The 24108-nt window shown below is 46.3% G+C and overlaps 1 protein-coding gene across 1 annotated transcript; it reads left to right on the plus strand.

The window, feature by feature from the left end:
* The first annotated feature begins 10237 nt into the window (after nucleotides 1–10237).
* On the plus strand, nucleotides 10238–17521 carry LOC124016110 (zinc finger CCCH domain-containing protein 13-like). Its single transcript, XM_046331638.1, has 4 exons — nucleotides 10238–10512; nucleotides 13717–16653; nucleotides 16822–16896; nucleotides 17116–17521. Exons 1-2 carry the CDS (start codon nucleotides 10447–10449, stop codon nucleotides 15619–15621), a joined length of 1971 nt encoding a protein of 656 aa, XP_046187594.1. The 5' UTR covers nucleotides 10238–10446; the 3' UTR covers nucleotides 15622–16653; nucleotides 16822–16896; nucleotides 17116–17521.
* Nucleotides 17522–24108: the final 6587 nt, after the last annotated feature.

Consider the following 24108-nt stretch of genomic DNA (forward strand, 5'->3'; position numbering starts at 1 on the left):
GATGAGCGAACGGTCCAGCACGTCCCGAGACGGAACCCAACTCCTCTCCTCAGGACCGTAACCCTCCCAATCCACTAGGTATTGGTGACCCCGTCCCGAGAATGCATGTCCATAATCTTATGTACCTTGTAAATAGGTGCGCTCTCGACAAGGACGGGAGGGGGGGAGGGAAGACGAACGGGGGTGCGAAGAAAGGGCTTAACACAGGAGACATGGAAGACAGGATGGACGCGACGAAGATGTCGCGGAAGAAGCAGTCGCACAGCGACAGGATTGACGACCTGGGAGACACGGAACGGACCAATGAACCGCGGAGTCAACTTACGAGAAGCTGTCGTAAGAGGAAGGTTGCGAGTGGAAAGCCACACTCTCTGGCCGCAACAATACCTTGGACTCTTAATCCTGCGTTTATTGGCGGCTCTCACCGTCTGTGCCCTGTAACGGCAAAGTGCAGACCTCACCCTCCTCCAGGTGCGCTCACAACGTTGGACGAACGCTTGAGCGGAGGGAACGCTGGACTCGGCAAGCTGGGATGAGAACAGAGGAGGCTGGTAACCCAGACTACTCTGAAACGGAGATAACCCGGTAGCAGACGAAGGAAGCGAATTGTGAGCGTATTCTGCCCAGGGGAGCTGTTCTGCCCAAGACGCAGGGTTTCTGAAAGAAAGGCTGCGTAGTATGCGACCAATCGTCTGATTGGCCCTCTCTGCTTGACCGTTAGACTGGGGATGAAACCCGGAAGAGAGACTGACGGACGCACCAATCAAACGACAGAACTCCCTCCAAAACTGTGACGTGAATTGCGGGCCTCTGTCTGAAACGGCGTCTAACGGGAGGCCATGAATTCTGAATACATTCTCAATAATGATTTGTGCCGTCTCCTTAGCGGAAGGAAGTTTAGCGAGGGGAATGAAATGTGCCGCCTTAGAGAACCTATCGACAACCGTCAGAATCACAGTCTTCCCCGCAGACAAAGGCAGACCGGTAATGAAGTCTAAGGCAATGTGAGACCATGGTCGAGAAGGAATGGGGAGCGGTCTGAGACGACCGGCAGGAGGAGAGTTACCCGACTTAGTCTGCGCGCAGTCCGAACAAGCAGCCACGAAACGGCGCGTGTCACGCTCCTGAGTCGGCCACCAAAAGCGCTGGCGAATAGACGCAAGAGTGCCTCGAACACCGGGATGACCCGCTAACTTGGCAGAGTGAGCCCACTGAAGAACAGCCAGACGAGTGGAAACAGGAACGAAAAGGAGGTTACTAGGACAAGCGCGCGGCGACGCAGTGTGTGTGAGTGCTTGCTTAACCTGTCTTTCAATTCCCCAGACTGTTAACCCGACAACACGCCCATAAGGAAGAATCCCCTCGGGATCAGTAGAAGCCACAGAAGAACTAAACAGACGGGATAAGGCATCAGGCTTGGTGTTCTTGCTACCCGGACGGTAAGAAATCACAAACTCGAAACGAGCGAAAAACAACGCCCAACGAGCTTGACGGGCATTAAGTCGTTTGGCAGAACGGATGTACTCAAGGTTCTTATGGTCTGTCCAAACGACAAAAGGAACGGTCGCCCCCTCCAACCACTGTCGCCATTCGCCTAGGGCTAAGCGGATGGCGAGCAGTTCACGGTTACCCACATCATAGTTGCGCTCAGATGGCGACAGGCGATGAGAAAATAAGCGCAAGGATGAACCTTATCGTCAGACTGGAAGCGCTGGGATAGAATGGCTCCCACGCCTACCTCTGAAGGTCAACCTCGACAATGAATTGTCTAGTGACGTCAGGAGTAACGAGGATAGGAGCGGACGTAAAACGTTCTTTTAGAAGATCAAAAGCTCCCTGGGCGGAACCGGACCACTTAAAACACGTCTTGACAGAAGTAAGAGCTGTGAGAGGGGCAGCAACTTGACCGAAATTACGAATGAAACGCCGATAGAAATTAGCGAAACCTAAAAAGCGCTGCAACTCGACACGTGACCTTGGAACGGGCCAATCACTGACAGCTTGACCTTAGCGGAATCCATCTGAATGCCTTCAGCGGAAATAACGGAACCGAGAAAAGTAACGGAGGAGACATGAAAAGAGCACTTCTCAGCCTTTACGTAGAGACAATTCTCTAAAAGGCGCTGTAGAACACGTCGAACGTGCTGAACATGAATCTCGAGTGACGGAGAAAAAATCAGGATATCGTCAAGATAGACAAAAACAAAAATGTTCAGCATGTCTCTCAGAACATCATTAACTAATGCCTGAAAAACAGCTGGCGCATTGGCGAGACCGAACGGCAGAACCCGGTACTCAAAATGCCCTAACGGAGTATTAAACGCCGTTTTCCACTCGTCCCCCTCTCTGATGCGCACGAGATGGTAAGCGTTACGAAGGTCCAACTTAGTAAAGCACCTGGCTCCCTGCAGAATCTCGAAGGCTGATGACATAAGGGGAAGCGGATAACGATTCTTAACCGTTATGTCATTCAGCCCTCGATAATCCACGCAGGGGCGCAGAGTACCGTCCTTCTTCTTAACAAAAAGAACCCCGCCCGGCCGGAGAGGAAGAAGGCACTATGGTACCGGCGTCAAGAGACACAGACAAATAATCCTCGAGAGCCTTACGTTCGGGAGCCGACAGAGAGTATAGTCTACCTCGAGGAGGAGTGGTCCCCGGAAGGAGATCAATACTACAATCATACGACCGGTGAGGAGGAAGGGAGTTGGCTCGGGACCGACTGAAGACCGTGCGCAGATCATGATATTCCTCCGGCACTCCTGTCAAGTCGCCAGGTTCCTCCTGAGAAGTAGGGACAGAAGAAACGGGAGGGATGGCAGACATTAAACACTTCACATGACAAGAAACGTTCCAGGATAGGATAGAATTACTAGACCAATTAATAGAAGGATTATGACATACTAGCCAGGGATGACCCAAAACAACAGGTGTAAACGGTGAACGGAAAATCAAAAAAGAAATAGTCTCACTGTGGTTACCAGATACTGTGAGGGTTAAAGGTAGTGTCTCAAATCTGATACTGGGAAGATGACTACCATCTAAGGCGAACATGGGCGTAGGCTTATCTAACTCTCTGAAAGGAATGTCATGTTTCCGAACCCATGCTTCGTCCATGAAACAACCCTCAGCCCCAGAGTCTATCAAGGCACTACATGTAGCACCCGAACCGGTCCAGCGTAGGTGGACCGACAAAGTAGTACAGGACTTTGATGGAGAGACTTGAGTAGTTGCGCTCACCTGTAGCCCTCCGCTTACAGATGAGCTCTGGCTTTTACTGGACATGAATTAACAAAATGTCCAGCAACTCCACAATAGAGGCACAGGCGGTTGGTGATCCTCCGTTCCCTCTCCTTATTCGAGATGCGAATCCCTCCCAGCTGCATGGGCTCAGTCTCAAAGCCAGAGGGGGAGATGGTTGCGATGCGGAGCAGGGAAACACCGTTGATGCGAGCTCTCTTCCACGAGCCCGGTGACGAAGATCTACCCGTCGTTCTATGCGGATGGCGAGAGCAATCAAAGAGTCCACATCTGAAGGAACCTCCCGGGAGAGAATCTCATCCTTAACCACAGCGTGGAGTCCCTCCAGAAAACGAGCGAGCAGCGCCGGCTCGTTCCACTCACTAGAGGCAGCAAGAGTGCGAAACTCAATGGAATAATCCGTTATGGACCGTTCACCTTGGCATAAGGAAGCCAGGGCCCTAGAAGCCTCCCCACCAAAAACTGAACGGTCAAAAACCCGAATCATCTCCTCTTTAAAGTTCTGGAAATCGTTAGAGCAAACAGCCCTTGCCTCCCAGATAGCTGTGCCCCATTCTCGAGCCCGGCCAGTAAGGAGTGAAATGACGTAAGCAACCCGAGCTCTCTCTCTAGAGTATGTGTTGGGTTGGAGAGAGAACACAATCTCACACTGCGTGAGAAAGGAGCGGCACTCAGTGGGCTGCCCGGAGTAGCAAGGTGGGTTATTAACCCTAGGTTCTGGAGGCTCGGCAGGCCAGGAAGTAACAGGTGGCACGAGACGTAGACTCTGGAACTGTCCAGAGAGGTCGGAAACCTGAGCAGCCAGGTTTTCCACGGCCTGGCGAGCAGCAGACAATTCCTGCTCGTGTCTGCCGAGCATGGCTCCTGGATCTCGACGGCAGTGTAACGAGCGTCTGAAGTCGCTGGGTCCATTCCTTGGTCGGTTCCTTCTGTCATGCAGGTGAAAGAGGACCCAAACGCGACTTAACAGAAACAGAGTTTATTAATGTTCAAAACGGAATAACAGAAATCCTCTAGATTTGTAGAGGGGAAAACAACTGGAGAAGCGGCCACAGACTGCAGGTCGATTCGGGTAGGCGCAGGCCGTAGTCGACTGAGACACCTGCTCACACGCAGCGTCTGATGAAGGCACAAAACACGACAGGACAGGGTGATACACAATCACGGCAAAAACACGACAGGACAGGGCGAAACGCAATCACAGCATGGTGAATACAATACAAGGAACCGACGGAACAGGAACGGATCACAAAGGAATAAATAGGGACTCTAATCAGGGGAAAGGATCGGGAACAGGTGTGGGAAGACTAAATGATGATTAGGGGAATAGGAACAGCTGGGAGCAGGAACGGAACGACAGAGAGAAGAGAGAGCGAGAGAGTGAGAGAGGGAGGGGGAGAGAGAGGGATAGAAGGAGGGAAAGAACCAAACAGGACCAGCAGAGGGAAACGAATAGCATGGGGAGCACAGGGACAAGACATGACAATAAATGACAAACATGACAGAAACCGCCAAGCAGCAGAACATTGTCAGTTTGGCGCGCTCAGGGAAGAGCTGATCCGAGATCGGATTGTAGTCGGAATAAGAAATATCTCACTTTCTGAAAAGTTACAGTTGGATTCCCAGTTTACCTTGTCCAAAGCTGTAAACCAGGTTAGGCAGAGTGAGACAGTACAAAGACAGCAGACGATGCTGCGCGAGAGCAGCTCCTTGCAGAACGAAGAGAGTGAGGAAATACATGCATTTTCACACAGAGCTAAAACAATCACAGACAGCACCAGTAGCTAGTTCAAATGTTTGTCGCAAATGTGGGAAATCCCCTTTCCGCAGATGGAAAGATTGCCCAGCAAAGGATGCGGAATGCAGGAAATGTCACAGGAGAGGACACTTTTCAGCTGTCTGTCGATTTAAAGCAAATGCATGAGGTTTCAGAGGAGGTACAGCAGGACAGCATCTTGCTGGGAGATGTAAAGGGAAACAATACTGGCTGGCAATCAGACATTAAACTCAATGGAGAGGTTGTGTCATTTAAACTAGACACTGGGGCACAGTGACAGCTATCCCAACTAGGCTGTATAGCTATAGCAGAGATGGCCCTTTGCTCTCTACAAACAAAAAACTGTATGGGCCCAGTAATAACATTTTTACCAGTGGTAGGGCACTTGGTGATTAAACTGGAGAGTAAAGACAAAAGTGCCATCCAAGCCTGTCTTCGTCATTGACTCTCTAGCCAGACCGTTGCTGGGGCTGCCAGCAATTGAAGCATTGCAACTCATTGAGAGAGTGAGCAAACTGGAGGAGCCAGGTGAGGTTTTCAAAAAGAAATTCCCAAAAGTGTTTTCTGGTCTAGGAAGGATAGAAGGTGACTACAAAATCCGCCTGAAAGAGGATGCTGTCCCCTATGCCCTTACCACCCCCCGCTGGGTGCCTGTCCCTTTATTGGCCAGAGTAAAGGAAGAGTTGGGGAGGATGGAAGAAATTGGGGCGGTGTCTAAAAATAGAGAGTCCCACAGACTGGTGTGCAGGGATGGTGGTCCCAAAAGCCAATGGGGAAATAAGGATCTGTGTGGACATGACTAAATTGAATGAGGCACTCTGCAGAGAGAGACCCATCTTACCATCAGTGGAGCAGTCACTGGCTCAGTTGGATGGCTCACAAGTCTTCACAAAGCTGGATGCCCGCTTAGGTTTCTGGCAGATACCGCTGTCAGAGAGTAGGGCACTCACAACGTTTATAACACCGTTTGGCCGGTACTGTTTTAATGTTTTGCCATTTGGAATCGCTTCCGGTCCTGAGCATTTCCAAAGACGCATGTCTCAGCTGTTGGAGGAGATGAGTGGCGTCATAGTCCACGCGAACGATGTGCTCGTGTGCGGAAGGGACCGAGCAGAACATGATGTAAGGCTCACAGCAGTTCTGACCCGACTCCAGGAGACTGGCCTGACACTCAATGAAAAATGCACTTTTGCACAGTCAGAGGTCTTGTTATTGGGAACACAAAATCAGTGCAGCTGGAATAGAGCCGGACCCAGAGAAGATCAGCGCCATCACAGATATGCCCAGACCCCAGAATGTGGCTGAAGTCAGGACCTTTTAGGCATGGCCACATATGTGGGTAAGTCCCTCCCACAGTTCTCAGATACAACCAAACCTCTGAGAGACTTACTAGCCAAAGAGAATGACTGGTCATGGGGTCACATGCAACATATAGCGTGTGACAAAATCAAAGGAGATCTGGCCTCACAGAGAGTGCTGGCCCAGTACAAAAGTATCAGCGGATGCATCATCCTTTGGGCTAGGGGCGGTCCTCACACAGATGCAGGACAACATGGAGTGGCGTCCAATAGCATACATCTCCCGAAGCTTATCCGACACAGAGCAAGGATATGCTCAAGTGGAGAAGGAGGTGTTGGCGATCACATGGGCATGTGAAAGGCTCAACCAATACCTTATTGGCCTGCAGTTTACAGCAGAGACTGATCACAAACCACTGTTGGCTCTGTTAGGGACAAAAGCACTCAGATTACTGAGGTTCACCTACAAGATGGTGTATGTGCCAGGGAAGGCACTGATCACAGCAGATGCACTCTCCAGGGCCCCAATTAAACGTCCATTATCAGTGGAGGAGCAATGTCTAGAGGGTGAGGTACAGGTGTCCATTAAATGCATTAAGGGACAGTCTACCTGCATCTCAGACCAAACTGCAGCAGATTGCAGAGGAGCAACAACAAGACCACATCTGCCAACAGATGCAAAAAGGGATGGCCCAGGCAGGAGGAACTGCCTCAGCTGCTGAAGACCTATTGGGTGCACCAAAGTGACTTCCACTGTAATGGAGACCTTCTCATGAAAGGACAATGGATAGTTATCCCAGAGACTCTACAACCAGAAATGCTAGACAGAGTGCATGATGGACACATGGGGATAACCAAATGCAGACTGAGGGCTCAACAGTCAGTGTGGTGGCTTGGTCTGAGTACTCAGATTGCCAAGCTAGTGGCCCAGAGTGAGGTCTGTACAAAATGTCAACCTTGTCATCCGGAGCCAATGATGACAACGGAGCTGCCAAAATGGCCATGGCAAAAGGTAGGGGTGGATATGTTCTATTGGAAAAATGACACTTATCTGCTAGTGGTAGATTATTACTCAAGATACATTGAAATAGCAAAGACACCCATAACCACATCAGCTGGTGTTATCAATGGATTAATGTCCATTTTTTCCAGGCAAGGTCGATAGAGGTCCTGGTTACAGGTAACGCTCCCCAGTTCTCTGCGAGTTCCTTTTCTGCTTTTGCAGAATATGACTTCATACATGTGACCAGTAGCCCCTACCATGCACAGAGTAATGGTGAGGCAGAGAGAGCTGTGAAAACAGTCAAGGGACTGCTGAAAAAGAACAAGGATCCATACAGGGCTCTGTTAGCTTACAGAGTTACACCACTGCATCATGGGCCGTCGCCTGCCGAGCTCCTGACGGGCAGGAGGCTACGCTCCCCGTTGCCTGTCTCTCCGGCTCAGCTTAAACCCCGATGGCCTAACAGAAAGGCCTTCGCTGAGAGGGACAAACGTCTGAAACAAACGCAAACTGGAGACTTTAATCGGAGACACCGTGCTACGGAGAGGCCAGAGCTGGCAGAAGGTCAACGTGTGTGGATTACAAACTCAAAGACACCAGCAATAGTGCTGAGGAAAGCGGATGCCCCACACTCCTATGTGGTGGACACAGGCTCAGAAGAGATACGAAGGAACAAAACACACCTCAGAGCTCTTCCAGATCTACCAGCCACACAGACTGAGGCCACAGAAAATGCACAAAAAGAGGGTGAAGGAGAGAGAATGCTCACAGAGCCACAAGTGCGCCCAAAAAGGGATGTGAAGCCACCAGAGTGGCTGAAATACTATGTTACGCGAAGAGAAAACATACTGCTGGGGAACATACCCAGCAAAAAGAGACTGTACCTAAGTTAATGTTCATGCTGTGTGATTTAATGCTTTCATTCGGTTTCAGGGTGGGAAGTAGCATGTTAGAGAATAATACTGGTTTCCAAATTGCATTTCAGTTATGCTTCAGTGGTTATGCATGTTGAGTTCTTGTTCATGGGAGAGGGGAAGATGTAGTAGGATGTCCCTTGGGGTTATCCGTACCTATGTAGGACATGCAAGGGTTAGGTTAATAAACAGGCTGGAGCTAGAACCTCGTTGTCGCGCGTCTTTATTTTAGATCATATTTTATTTTAGATCGTTTCTTTGCAGCAATTTGACCATGGAGGCCTGATTCACGCAGTCTCCTCTGAACAGGTGATGTTGAGATCTTGAGTGTCTTACTTGAACTCTCTGAAGCGTTAATTTGGGCTGAAATCTGAGGTGCAATTAACTCTAATGAACTTATCCTCTGTACCAGAGGTAACTGTGGGTCTTCCTATTCTGTGGTGGTCCTCATGAGAGCCAGTTTCATCACAGCGCTTGACGGTTTTTGCGACTGCACTTGAAGAAACTTTCAAAGTTCTTGAAATGTTCCGGGTGGACTGACCAGTAATGATGGACTGTCATTTTCTCTTTGATTATTTGAGCTGTTCTTGCCATAATATGGACTCGGTCTTCCTCAGGGCTATCTTCTGTATACCACCCCTACCTTGAAACAACACAACCGATTGGCTGTAATGCATTAAGAAGGAAACCAATTCCATAAATTCACTTTTAACAAGGCACACCTGTTAATTGAAATGCATTCCAGGTGACTACCCCATGAAGCTGGTTTGAAAGAATGCCAAGAGTGTGCAAAGCTGTCATCAAGGCAAAGTGTAGCTACTTTGAAGAATCTAAATATAAAATATATTTTGATTTGTTTAATACATTTTTGGTTACTACATGATTCCATATGTGTTATTTCATAGTTTGGATGTCTTCACTATTATCCTACAATGTGTAAAACCCCTTGAATGAGTAGGTGTGTCCACACTTTTGGCTGGCACTGTATGTATGTGACTTTGCAGATCTGTTTCACATTAAACATCTACTGTAAGTACGCTATTTGTCAAATGTGCTATTCATTGTTACAAGTGAATGGGGGTTAGTTGACTGACTGCCCCCATGTGAATTAACTAATAAAATATTAGCTCTGTCTGCTGATGTGTCCTGTATTTATTAACACTGTAGTTTAAAACGAACACTGCAGTATTCAATTCAGTAATTCAGTATGTACTGACGTATTTAGTCAAGTTAAGTAAAGAATTCAACAAATGTAGTTTTGTTAAAGTTGGGGAAATTCTAATACCGTCCTGTTGGTGGCAGTGTTGCACTTCCAATCCTATAAAATATCCCAGCTAACAACTTTAGAAGTAACCTAACCAAAGATTGTCTATTATATTGACAAGATTTTTCAGTGACCAATCCAACAGTGGAAATGACATGTCCCTCAAAGATTGAAGCCAGGTTGGAGGAGGCGAGGTCAGGTGGGACCATTCAGCCAATGAGAGGGTAGATGCGTTTAAACAACAGCCATAGAGATTGAAAGAAGACTCATCTTTGTATCGGTGCTATTATTGTATCAGTTAATTTTCTTTTTCATTGTCTGATTTGTTCCAACTCATAGGAATACCCACCCAGTTGACTACTTTAAAATAGTGGAAGCCTTCAATTTCAATGTCCACGATGTGTCCCTCTATCTCCATTGCCCAACTCCAATATAAAGTCGTTATTTTTTTTAATTGCCGAAATGCCACGTGCATACACTTATATCAGTGCATTCGTATCAACCTAGCCATTACGAAACTTATATTCGATTAAATAAGCCTGATGTAACAAATTAGCAATTATATTTTTTGTTGACCAAATTCGATACGCTCTCATTGACCTCAATACAAAAAAGCCTCATTTCCTGGGCTTATTTTAATTGCTAGATTTTGTGGCGGAGTAAAACCTCAAGCTTTGCCTCTTGCTCTCTGACCTTACATTTGTTTATCAGTGGAAACGGAAGTTAGGTTGAAAATACTGTATCCGTGAAAACCGGAAACATCCGCTTTCTCCCAACCCCGCTGGAGACGTATGACTGGAAAAGCTAACTAGCTGTAAAACCATAGTTTATAAACCTTTTTATTTCTACACTATAATACTACACTCTGGTTTTCAAGTCAAAGAGCTCAGTGATAGGACGATCAAATATCTGAACCCTCAAAATCCAGAATGAGACGACACACAACATATAATGACGAAGACATGCGCGATGCTACCAGGAGGAAGGGAGAGAAGGTAAATAATCAGGTTTTGTCCGTTCTTGCACATGCATTTCCAGAAGTATTGTCAATGTGATATTTACATCTGGTGATTTAATGTATTTGCCGGTACCTTCCTGACCGGCATGTTTATGTTTAAATAGCCAGCCTGCTCTGAAAAAGACATTAGCTAATGTTAGCTAATCTGACGTAAGCTAGCTAACGTTAGTTGCTAGGAAACTCTGATCTGCTTCTAAAATATGTGGACTGGATTTCTTTTTATATCATGTTTTTACAAGTGTAATTCAATGTAACGTGTATGACGACCAACTAAACTGTCTGGCCTACCATATGCATGCACATCCACATCCAAGCATTCCTTACCAATTCTCTCAATTACCAAACTTCAGGTTTTATTTTGACGATGCATATATTATACATTTTGCAAGTTAGGAAAATAGTGTGGTTTGCCAAGTGGATTCTTCTCTTCCATGCGCTGGCAGTCGAAATACAGAACAGAGAACTGAGTGTAGGATTGAGTTTCCTCCATGTATTTCCGACACACACAACTCACGCACAGCTAACCCTCTCACTTACTATATACTACATCTACTACTACAAACCAGTTTAGTATTTTATTAGGCAGCAGCTACTCTTCCTGGGGGAACACACAAAACATCACATCTTGCAAAACATTGTGCATCATACAAATCCACATTCCCACCACTACATCACAAATGTACATTGCTCCACTACTACATTACATTTTGGGAGAGATTTCCACGTAGTCATGGCTCTATATAGTATTGTGCGGTTCCTAGCCTCTGTTCTAGATCTGGGGACTGTGAAGAGAACCCTGGTAGCATACTAGCATGTCTTATGGGATATGCCTTGGTGTCTGAGCTGTGTGTTAATTTATTGAACAGATAGTTTGGTACTTTCAATACCTCTATACCCCCGGTGTAACACAGTTTTTTTGACCCCCCCCCCCCCCACACCTAAAATAAACTATGGCTGTCCATGGTGCTGAAAGTGCGATAAATGTTTATTGGTAGTCATTTTCTCATGTTAAGTCTAACATTTCACGAACCTATACATGACGCAATGCTGCCATTTGTAGACTGCTGACTGGTGGCAATAATGTAATTACTTGTTCAATAATTAAAATTTGAAATTCAGATTGGAAATTCATGTTTTTATGCAAACGCATACTAATCAGCAACCAATGGATTTTTTAAATAATATACAACTGTCTTGTATAGGTTACCTGAACCTGCCTGTCATGAGCCGTCCTCCTGCTCTCTCCTAGTTTAGATAGAAGGTTGTTGTGAGGAAAAAACAGTCTATTAATGCCAAATAAGCCAGTCCACCCACAAAACACTAGTTTACTATGGATTCTTTCATTATTCAGTGTACTATCTATAGCTATGTACTGTATTTAGCTGCGTTTTTATAAAAGTAGCAGGTAGCCTAGTGGTTAGAGCGTTGGACTAGTAATCGTTTGCTTGATCGAATCCCGAGCCGACATCCCGAGACAAGGTAAACATCCTCTCTCTCCCCCGCTACTCTCTCCTCTTCCATCCTATCATCTCTTCCTCTGCTCAACCTTCTCCAACCTATCTCCTGATTCTGCCTCCCTCAATGCCTCTCTTGTCCCCTATCTTCCAGGCCGGCTCGGTCCTCCCTCCCGCTCCATGGCTTGACGACTGTTCCTAAGCCGTCATTGTAAGAATTTGTTCTTAACTGACTCGCCTAATTAAATAAAGGATACATTAAAAAAATGCTTAACAAGTTTTCTTCCCGAGTGGCACAGAGGTCTAAGACACTACATTTCAGTGCTAGAGGTGTCACTACAGACCCTGGTTTGATCTCGGGCTGTATCACAACCGGCAGTGATCGGGAGTCCCATAGGGTGTCGCACAATTGGCCCAGCGTTGTCCGGGTTAGGGGAGGGTTTGGTCGGGGTAGGCCGTCATTGTAAATAAGAATTTGTTTTTAACTGACTTGCCTAGTTAAATAAATAAATAAAAACAGAGGAAAAAAGTACTTGGCTTGAGGGTAAAATCAGCCACTATTTATTTATTGTTGAACTCAGCGGGTTTTGTCTGGCTAATAGCCTACACAAATGGGCTGCAATATTCAAGGTAAATGAAATCTAACTTTAGAGTCTCCTGAAGTCCTCTATGTTTTTTGTGTAAATCTTTTCACCACGGCCTGGAGATCCAGTTTGCGGACCGACTTTTCTATACGGAGTATTGCCAACCCAGACAGTCTTTCCTGACATGTTTCCTTATAGGCCTATGTCCATTGCGTTGCACAAAAAAAATGTAAACGTATTCTTGAATAATGCATGCCAAGATATACCTGAGATAAGAGACTGTTGATATTTCAAACCACACAACTCAAACACCGGTTCACCAGTATGAATGAAATCGCAAACCGCTTTCTTTTTGTCTGTCCAGTATCCAGGGCGACCTGTCCCCAGAGCTTCGAATACATTCGTTTATTTCCATAACGTGTTGAAGCCGGCAATTAAGGAGAATGAGGTGCTCAATTAAATATGTTGCAGAACTGTATTTGAAGCACAACTCACTTCTGCCCAGTTTCCCGGATGTTGCTATGGCAATCAAGCTGTGTTTACAATCCTGTAACAGTCGCTTCTGCGGAGAGATCGTTTTCTAAACTAAAACTCATAAGGAACTAACTTCCGACGCATTAGGTTCTCGGTCTGATATGAGCTATTGAACCCCTGAGTAAGCGCCACTCATTGCACTGGCGCCGTCGTAGCCTTAACCACGGCATTTGTTCACCGATATCCCCTCAATCAGTGATTTATTTTTGTCTAAGGCCCGAGGCACTTCTTCATTCACATTCCCGAAGCCCAATAAACTAAAACTTAGCTTACTTATGGAAATTAAAAGCGTTAATATTAATTACCTTTTTGAGTGTTACTGTCAAAATTCTTGATTAAATTAAAGAAAATAGACAGACTACTTTGAGTCAGGAGAGACTGACTTACATGTTTTGGATGTTAGCCCTCTGTGTACATTTAAGGGCCAGACATGCTACTCTGTTCTAGGCAAAGTACAATTGGCCCATGTCCTTCTTTGCAGAACGTGACCATATAACTGGTACGAATCGAGTATGAATCATGTCAAACTTCATCCATTTGTAAGCTATAAAGCAAGCAGCTGTCTTAGTGGATGGTTATCCATTGAAATTTTCTCATGTCTCCTATTAGGTCCCTGAGGATGAACAACACGAATCCACCATTTACTCATTCAGGACACAGGAGCAGGACACAGCAGCCACAGGCTTCCAGCGCTTCCTCAATGTCCTCAACAAAGGGGTGGACATCAACAAGCTCTCAAAGATTGTCAACCATGTGAATGAGTTGCCCCCGATACAGGAGGCCCATCCCAAGACTGCCTACAGGAGTGAGTATAAGGAGGCCCCAGCTCAGAACTCTCAGGATTGCTTGGGGCCCCACAGTAGAGCTCTGCCACAAGACCAGAGTCACTCACACATTCGTGAAGAAAGGAGGCTGGATCTCCCACATGGCCAGCTCCAGAGCCTGCTGGAGTCCATCGGGCTAGACCTGGGGGTGGAGGAGTTGGGCCGACTGACAGACCGGACCAAGGAGAGGCTGTACGGGATGAAGAGAGACCAGGAAAGGAGCCCGTTGAAGTCAGACAGGCACTCTAGTACTAGAGACTGGGACAGAGAACGAGACGAGGACACAGAGAGGGACGGATCTAAGAGAAATGGAGAAAGAGAACGGGACAGAGAATGGGCCAGTTCTGAGAGAGACCGAGAGAGAGACGGGGAAAAATCTGAGAGAGACCGGGACAGACACTCTAATACCAGGGACAAGCGCTCTGGTCCCAGGGACAGGCACTCCAGTACAAGGGACAGGCGCTCTGGTCCCAGGGACAAGCACTCTAGTACCAGGGACAGACGCTCTGGTTCCAGGGACAGGCACTCAGGTACCAGGGACAGCAACAGGGACAGGCGCTCTAGTACCAGGGACAGCCAGAGAGATAGGCACTCTGATACCAGGGACAGTGAGAGAGACAGGCACTCTGATACCAGGGACAGTGAGAGAGACAGGCACTCTGGTTCCAGGGACAGGCACTCGGGTACCAGGGACAGCAACAGGGACAGGCGCTCTAGTACCAGGGACAGCGAGATAGATAGGCACTCTGATACCAGGGACAGTGAGAGAGACAGGCACTCTGGTACCAGGGACAAGCGCTCTAGTACCAGGGAGAGAGACGAGGACAGGCGCTCTAGTACCAGGGACAGAGACGAGGACAGGCACTCTGGTACCAGGGACAGGCGCTCTAGTACCAGGGAGAGAGACGAGGACAGGCGCTCTAGTACCAGGGACAGAGACGAGGACAGGCGCTCTAGTACCGGGGACAGGCGCTCTAGTACCAGGGACAGGCGCTCTAGTACCAGGGACAGGCGCTCTAGTACCAGGGACAGGCGCTCTAGTACCAGGGACAGGGACGGGCGCTCTAGTACCAGGGACAGGGACAGGCGCTCTAGTACCAGGGACAGAGACAGGGACAGGCGCTCTAGTAACAGGGACCGAGACCGGGACAGGCGCTCTAGTAACAGGGACAGAGACCGGGACAGGCGCTCTAGTAACAGGGACAGAGACAGGGACAGGCGATGTAGTACCAGGGACTGGGACAGAGATGGTGACCGGGAAAAAGAAAGTGACATGGATTGGTATAGGGACAAGTCCAAGGAAAGCTCTTCTGAGCTCAACACACACAAGGACCCTATATATCCTTTTTCTCACCCTCCTAATGCATCTATGATGGCAACCTTCTCCACCACCCAGTTCTCTCTGTATACCAGCAGCCCCTACGCCAATGCCTTCCCTCCAGGTTGGGGTTATCCCCCTGGCACCATGCCCCCTGTTACCATGCCCCCTGTTACCATGCCCCCTGTTACCATGCCCCCTGGCACCATGCCCCCTGGCACCATGCCCCCTGGCACCATGCCCCCTGGTAGCATCCCCCTGGTACCATGCCCCCTGGCCTTATGCCTCCTGGTACCATGCCCCCTGGCCTTATGCCCCCTGGTACCATGCCCCCAGGCCTTATGCCCCCAGGCCTTATGCCCCCTGGCCTGATGCCCCCTGGTCTTATGCCTCCTGGTACCAGGCCCCCTGGCCTTATGCCCCCTGGCCTTATGCCCCTGGCCTTATGCCCCCTGGCTTTATGCCCCTGGTATTAGGCCCCCTGGTATTATGCCCCTGGCTTTATGCCCCTGGTTTTATGCCCCCTGCTACCATGCCTCCCTTCCCATACCCCCCCCTGGGTATCCACCCTACCCCAGCGCCCCACCACATTACTCTAATAGCACAGCAGCCTTAAGCCAGACATACGCATACACCCAGGCTGCTAGCAACCTCCAGCTCTCATCTACTCAGCCTGCCAGTAACCACCAGTTAACATCTATCCCACTCCCATACAACCAGCCCACTGGCAACCTGCTCCAGCTCATGAACCTCCAACTCCCAAACAGCAAGCTCGCTAGCACCCGCCAGCTTACATACATCCAGCCAGCTAACAACCCCCAGGGCAAATCTACCCAGCCTGGTGGGACCCGCCAGCTTACATACTTCCAGCCCGCTAGCAACCCCCAGGTCACATCTACCAAGCACGCTGGCACCCGCCAGCTTACATACATCAAGACTGCTAGCAACCCCCAGGTCACACCTACCCAGCCCGATAGTGAACTCAAGTTCACAAGCACGGCTGTACTGACGCCAGCACTGAAAGTGTTGACCCCAGGCCCCATCTCCTTGAGCAAGGCCCAACAACTGAAGGAGCCGTCACCCCCCCGCTGTCTGCATTACGTTAAGACGGTGGTGCCCAAGGGCAGCATCCGCCGCATGAGACGGTCAAGAGTCACGAGAAACAGGCAGGCGCTTGAAGAAAGGTATAATAAATACAAGAAAGAGGTTCTGAGAAAGAGGAGAATATATCGAGATCTCCAAGGGAAGAGAGATGGACTGATTGCAAGAGCTGCAGCGAAAGTGGCCGCTCAGTTGGCGGCAAAGTATCCCAGGGCCCTCCCTGAAGCGGAGGCAGAGAGCGACGTTGAAGGGGAGAAAAAAACAATGCCCGAAGAAGCGATTAAGGGGAAACTAAAGAAGAAGGTTTGTGTAATTACTTCTGGAAGTACATTATTACCATTGGTACGATAGACCGTGGCTTACTTCTATGCTGTTCTCACTTTGTCATTGTTCCTTGTGCCTTTTTACTAATGATATTATTCACCATTCAGTCATATTTTTATTGACATGCGAGTGTATACCCTTTCTCAGCTTAAAGAGTTCAACCTGAAGATGAAGCGGAAATCGACGCAACAAACACCAACATAAACTCGAAGGCAGTTTGTTGTAAGTAAAAGCAGTAGAAATACTCCTCTATTTCGCCAAAGAATGTGTATACTGGCGTGTTCACTCCATTTTGGAGAAATTTGGAAAATAGAGTTGTGTTTTAAGTGTCTTAAGTTAATGACCCTGGAATATTTGATTTGGGTCAGTTATGCAATGATTCTATGCAATGATTGTTTTTCTGTCGTAGCAAGTAATTTGAACTCTTCCTCTTTTCTGCAGATCTTCACTTGGCATCATGAGCTCATCTCCCACTAGAATAGAACCTGCTGCTGACCCATCTAGACCCTATGGACATCAGTTGGCTTACATTGTTACCTATCAACCATTTATAGATTTGTAATGACACTAGCAAAGGATTTGTTATCTTTGAGCCACATCCTTTAAGGCTACATAGTGAAGATTTTTTTTTCAGATTGGGTTTATCTGTAGTAGCATGGGTACGGTCAGAGGCTTTTCTTGACAACGTGATCTGACTAGCAAAAATGATTGCCTATATAGGCTTTTCGCTTTAATTAGGTCCTGGATATTTTCCTAGGCTGGTCATTTGGTCAGGAAAAACTCTTAACCCATTTCTGTGGATCCTCTTTCACTGTGTATATATACAAAATAAAGAGTTATTTCATTTCTTTTTCTCAAAAAGTTACTTCAATATGGAAGTCATGCTGATGCCCTAAACTGTCTCACACCGTCCTGTTGGCGGCAGTATTTTAATCATAAGAAGGTCGGGGGGGATCTACAGAAGCAGGTACAGCAGAAAAATAAAATACTTTTTGTCTTTGGCTAGCTAGATTGTTACTTTTGTGTTCGCTAATATATACATTTTATGCAATTGTATTTGAAGTCGAGCACTCTCATGTCAGGCTTTGGTAGGGTACGTGGAACTTGTTTGACGCCTCAAAGTCCGAAATGACACGGCGAACATAATGTGACAGTACCCTCTTTCAGGCCTAAGACAAAGAGCGCGGGTGAGGTTGCAGACAGGAAGTAAACACTCGTTTTATAGTTACTGCTTGCACATTCTTTTTTAAGACTAAGGTCATGTGTTTGGTTATGATTTTTTTTAAATATTGGGCTATATGCTTCTGTCACGCTCACAGCATATTCTGAAAATGACAGCTTGTAGCTAACGTTTGCTATCTAGCTTAGTAGCAGAGGTTCTGCATCAGATTCATGCAGCTCTAGTATTCTGAACATAGCATTTATGAGGCCAGCAATCACGTTCCTCACATGCTAGGAACGGATTTCCTAAAGTTGTAATGAAAAGGTGCCAGTCTGTCCCAAAACACAAGTTTTATGGAGACTTGTGGGAGGTGTGCTTATAACGTCGCCACCTGTATGCGCTTGCATCCAGACTGAGGAGAAGTCCGCAATGGTATTCCTGAACACATCCTGAAGTGGTCAGCAAGATCTGAACATTATCAGCACAAAGCCACTTCTGTGCGTCTAGACCCCTATGAGATCTTCATATTCTGAGAGCCAGGGGCGCAACTTTAGTTTTAGAAGTGAAGGGGGACGCCGGTCTCAACGTCAACAGTGAAGAGGAGTTCCTCTGTCCAGTGTCTTTGTTCTTTTGCCCATCTTAATCTTTTATTTTTATTGGCCAGTCTGAGATATGGCTCTGCCTAGAAGGCCAGCATGAGTCGCCTCTTCACTGTTGATGTTGAGACTGGTGTTTTGCGGGTACTATTTAATGAAGCTGCCAGTTGAGGACTTGTGAGGAGTCTGTTTATCAGTTTCTTAAGTTTCTTGGTAATTTCTCAGAACAAGAATAGACTGACGAGTTTCAGAAGAAAGTTCTTTTTTTTCTGGCCATTTTGAGCCTGTAATCTAACCCACAAATGCTGATGCTCCAGATACTCAACTAGTCTAAAGAAAGTTGTATTGCTTCTTAAATCGATCGACACAACAGTTTTCAACTGCTAACATAATTGCAAAAGGGTTTTCTAATGATCAATTAGCCTTTTAAAATGATAAACTTGGATTAGCTAACACAGCGTGCCATTGGAACACGGGAGTGATGGTAGCTGATAATGGGCCTCTGTACTCCTATGTAGATATTCCATAAAAACAATCAGCCGTTTCCAGCTACAATAGTCATTTACAACATTAACCATGTCTACACTGTATTTCTGATCAATTTGTTGTTATTTTAATTGACAAAAAATAAATAATTATTTTTACAAAACAAGGACATTTCTAAGTGACCCCAAACCCCTGCTGATACCATAAGTCGCATGTCGGTGTTAAGTGTAGACACGACCTGGTGTCTACACTTGATACTTACATGTGACTTCTGCTACAGAATCAGAATACGGAAATCCCATTGAAAAGACTGGTCTAGACACACAAAAGTCGCTATGTCATCTGATTTGTGTTCAGATCTTGCCTGGTATGGCAATAGCACTGCCCTCGATCACATGGCGCCAAATAGGGTGGTGCGGACAGTCCAGTACATCACTGAAGCGGAGTTTCTGCCATCCAGGACATCTACACTATATATACAGTACAATGACATTCTAGACGATTCTGTGCTTCCAACTTTGTGGCAACAGTTTGGGGAAGGCCCTTTCCTATTTCAGCATGACAATGCCCCTGTGCACAAAGTGAGGTCCATGCAGAAATCGTTTGTTGAGATTGGTGTGGAAGAACTTGACTGGCCTGCACAAAGCCCTGACCTCAACCTCATCGAACACCTTTGTGATGAATTGGAACTCCAACTACGAACTAATCGCCCAACCATCTGTGCCCGACCTCACTAATGCTCTTGTGGCTGAATGGAAGCAAGTTCCCGCAGCAATGTTCCAACATCTAGTGGAAAGACGTTTTCTAGCTATGCCGGGCATTATCAGTTCATTGTTATGGATGTATCCAAATTAAGGTCAATAGAAAACAGATAATTTGCTGTTATTCTGCCTGCAGAGGTAGTGACTGTGTTAGCCGCAAGGGATAGGAATGTTGCCAGCGAGCATGATGACAGAACATAAAGAACGAATTACTAGGTCGCGTTGCTAGCGACCAAAAGATGATAAAAGTATGAATTTGTTTATATAACTGAAAATGTCAACAAAAGATATGTAATTTTACTGGGAAAAGGGTGTGTTTTCATATTGTTTTCTTTAGCAACTACGGTATAAGCGGGATAAACGCCTCCGTTCTGTACATTACCTTGGAAGAAGGGACTCTATCCACCTTTTCCAGCTGCATGTAATGTACAGAACTTCTGTGTTTATCCCTTACATGTACCACCGGTATGAAAAAAACAAATATTGTACTCTTCTAATTACATTGTTAATCAATTTATAATAGTGATAAAGCACCTCCTGGGGTTTGTGGTATATGGCCAATATACCATGTCTAAGAGCTGTATCCAGGCACTCCGCATTGCGTCCTGCATTATAACAGCCCTTACACGGAACCCAAACCGGCTGTGCGCCACCGTGCATAAATTAATGTTGTCGTCCCACACCAAAAGCAATCACGACACGCAGATTAAAATATCAAAACAAAATCTGAACCAATTACATTCATTTGGGGACAGGTCGAAAAGCATTAAACATGTATGGCAATTTAGCTAGCTAGCTTGCACTTGCCCTAAGTCCTCAACTGCGACAATTAATCCGCACATAAAATGGTGAACTGAATCGTTTCTAGTCATCTCTCTTCCTTCCAGTCTTTTTCTTCTCTTGACTTTATATTGCCATTGGCAACTTTCATAAATTAGGGGCATTACTGCCACTGACCTCGTTCGTCTTCAGTCACCCATGTTGGTATAACCAATGAGGAGATGGCACGTGGGTACCTGCTTCTACAAACCAATGAGGATATGGGAGAGGCAGGACTTGCAGCGCGATCTGCATCAGAAATAGAACCGATTTCTATTTTAGCCCTTGGCAACGTAGACGCTCGTTGGCGAGCGCGCAATAATCGAATAACATGGATTTCTAAATTAATTTTGTAACGCTCGTGCAGGTGATGCGAGCGCTGTGGTCAGCTTATTACGTTTCGAACACACCCCACAGCGTCATTGCGCAAAATGCAGTGGTTTGCGAAAGTATTCATACGCCTTGGCATTTTTCCTATTTTGTTGCCTTACAACCTGGAATTAAAATAGATTTTTGGGGGGTTTGTATCATTTGATTTACACAACATGCCTACCACTTTGAAGATGCAAAATATTTTCTATTGTGAAGCAAACAAGAAATAAGACAAAAAAACAGAACTTGAGCGTGCATAACTATTCACCCCCCCCCAAAGTCAATACTTTGTAGAGCCACCTTTTTCAGAAATTGCTGCCACCACCATGCTTCACTGTGGGGATGGTGTTCTCTGGGTGATGAGGGGTGTTGGGTTTGCGCCAGACATAGCGTTTTCCTTGATGGCCAAGTTAGCTCAATTTTAGTCTCATCTGACCAGAGTACCTTCTTCGATATGTTTGGGGAGTCTCCCACATGCCTTTTGGGTAACACCAAACATGTTTGCTTATTTTTTTCTTTAAGCAATGGGTTTTTTCTGGCCACTCTTCCATAAAGCCCAGCTTTGTGGAGTGTATGGCTTAAAGTGGTCCTATGGACAGATACGCCAATCTCCGCTGTGGAGCTTAACAGCTCCTTATCTTTGGTCTCGTTGTTGCCTCTAATTAATGCCCTCCTTGCATAGTCTGTGAGTTTTGGTGGGCGGCCCTCTCTTGGCAGGTTTGTTGTGGTGCCATATTATTTACATTTTTTTATAATGTATTTAATGGTGCTCTGTGGGATGTTAAAAGTTTCTGATATTTTTTATACCCCAACCCTGATCAAGCGTTAACCATGGTACAGTGCATTCGGAAAGTATTCAGACCCATTGACTTTTTCCACATTTTGTTACGTTACAGCCTTATTCTAAAATGGATTCAATAAAAACATTTCCTCAACACAATACCCAATGACAAAGCGAAACAGGTTTTTATAATTTTTTGCAAAACATTAATACAATAAAAACAGAAAACAGTAGAGGTCGACCGATTCATCGGCATTAATTAGGGTCGATTTCAAGTTTTCAAAAATAATCGTTAAATCGGCATTTTTGGTCGCCGATTACATTGCATTCTATGAGGAAACTGTGTGGCAGGCTGACCACCTGTTATGCGAGTGCAGCAAGGAGCCAAGGTAAGTTGGTAGCTAGCATCAAACTTAAATTGTTTTTTATAATCAATCTTCACAATCACTAGTTAACCTATCAACCATGTGTAGTTAACTAGCTTGTCTTGCCTTGCATATAATCAATGCGGTGCCTGTTAAATTATCATCGAATCATAGCCTACTTCGCCAAACGGGATGATTTAACAAAAGCGCATTCATAAAAAAAGCTGAATCGTTGCACGAATGTACCTAACCATAAACATCAATGCCTTTCTTAAAATCAATAAACAGAAGTACATTTTTTAAACCTGCATATTTAGTTAAAAGAAATTCATGTTAACCTTTATTTAACCAGGTAGGTAAGTTGAGAACAAGTTCTCATTTACAATTGCGACCTGGCCAAGATAAAGCAAAGCAGTTTGACACATACAACAACACAGAGTAAAACATGGAGTAAAAAAAACATACAGTCAATAATACAGTAGAAAAAATAACTATATACAATGTGAGCAAGTGAGGTGCGATAAGGGAGGTAAAGGCAAAAAAGTAAGTAAACACTGGAAAGGTTGATTTGCAGTGGAAGAATGTGCAAAGTAGAGATAGAAATAATGGGGTGCAAAGGAGCAAAATAAATAAATACAGTAGGGAAAGAGGTAGTTGTTTGGGCTAAATTATAGATGGGCTATGTACAGGTGCAGTAATCTGTGAGATGCTCTGACAGCTGGTGCTTAAAGCTAGTGATGGAGATAAGTGTTTCCAGTTTCAGAGATTTGTATAGTTTGTTCCAGTCATTGGCAGCAGAGAACTGGAAGGAGAGGCGGCCAAAGGAAGAATTGGTTTTGGGGGTGACCAGAGAGATATACCTGCTGGAGCGCATGCTTCAGGTGGGTGCTGCTATGGTGACCAGCGAGCTGAGATAAGGGGGGACTTTACCTAGCAAGGTCTTGTAGATGACCTGGAGCCAGTGGGTTTGGCGACGAGTATGAAGCGAGGGCCAGCCAACGAGAGCGTACAGAACGCAGTGGTGGGTAGTATATGGGGCTTTGGTGACAAAACGGATGGCACTGTGATAGACTGCATCCAATTTATTGAGTAGGGTATTTGGAGGCTATTTTGTAAATGACATCGCCGAAGTCGAAGATTGGTAGGATGGTCAGTTTTACAAGGGTATGTTTAGCAGCATGAGTGAAGGATGCTTTGTTGCGAAATAGGAAGCCAATTCTAGATTTAACTTTGGATTGGAGATTTGATGTGAGTCTGGAAGGAGAGTTTACAGTCTAACCAGACACCTAGGTATTTGTAGTTGTCCACATATTCTAAGTCTGAGCCGTCCAGAGTAGTGATGTTGGACAGGCGGGCAGGTGCAGGCAGCGATCGGTTGAAGAGCATGCATTTAGTTTTACTTGTATTCAGAGCAATTGGAGGCCACGGAAGGATAGTTGTATGGCATTGAAGCTCGCCTGGAGGGTTGTTAACACACTGTCCAAAGAAGGGCCAGAAGTATACAGAATGGTGTTGTCTGCATAGAGGTGGATCAGAGACTCACCAGCAGCAAGAGCGACATCAATGATGTAAAGAGAGAAGAGAGTCGGTCCAAGAATTGAACCCTGTGGCACCCCCATAGAGACTGCCAGAGGCCCGGACAACAGACCCTCCGATTTGACACACTGAACTCTATCAGAGAAGTAGTTGGTGAACCATGCGAGGCAATCATTTGAGAAACCCAGGGCTGTCGAGTCTGCCGATGAGGATGTGGTGATGGACAGAGTCGAAAGCCTTGGCCAGGTCAATGAAACGGCTGCACAGTATTGTTTCTTATCGATGGCGGTTTTGATATCGTTTAGGACCTTGAGCGTGGCTGAGGTGCACCCATGACCAGCTCTGAAACCAGATTGCATAGCGGAGAAGGTATGGTGGGATTCAAAATGGTCAGTAATCTGTTTGTTGGTAGGCTAGATATAGGTCTGTAGCAGTTTGGGTCAAGAGTGTACCCCCCTTTGAAGAGGGGGATGACTGCAGCTGCTTTCCAATCTTTGGGAATCTCAGACGACACGAAAGAGAGGTTGAACAGGCGTGGGGGTGGCAAAATTTCGGC

Source organism: Oncorhynchus gorbuscha, linkage group LG26, assembly GCF_021184085.1.
Source record: "Oncorhynchus gorbuscha isolate QuinsamMale2020 ecotype Even-year linkage group LG26, OgorEven_v1.0, whole genome shotgun sequence".
In the NCBI taxonomy this organism is placed as follows: Eukaryota; Metazoa; Chordata; class Actinopteri; order Salmoniformes; family Salmonidae; genus Oncorhynchus; species Oncorhynchus gorbuscha.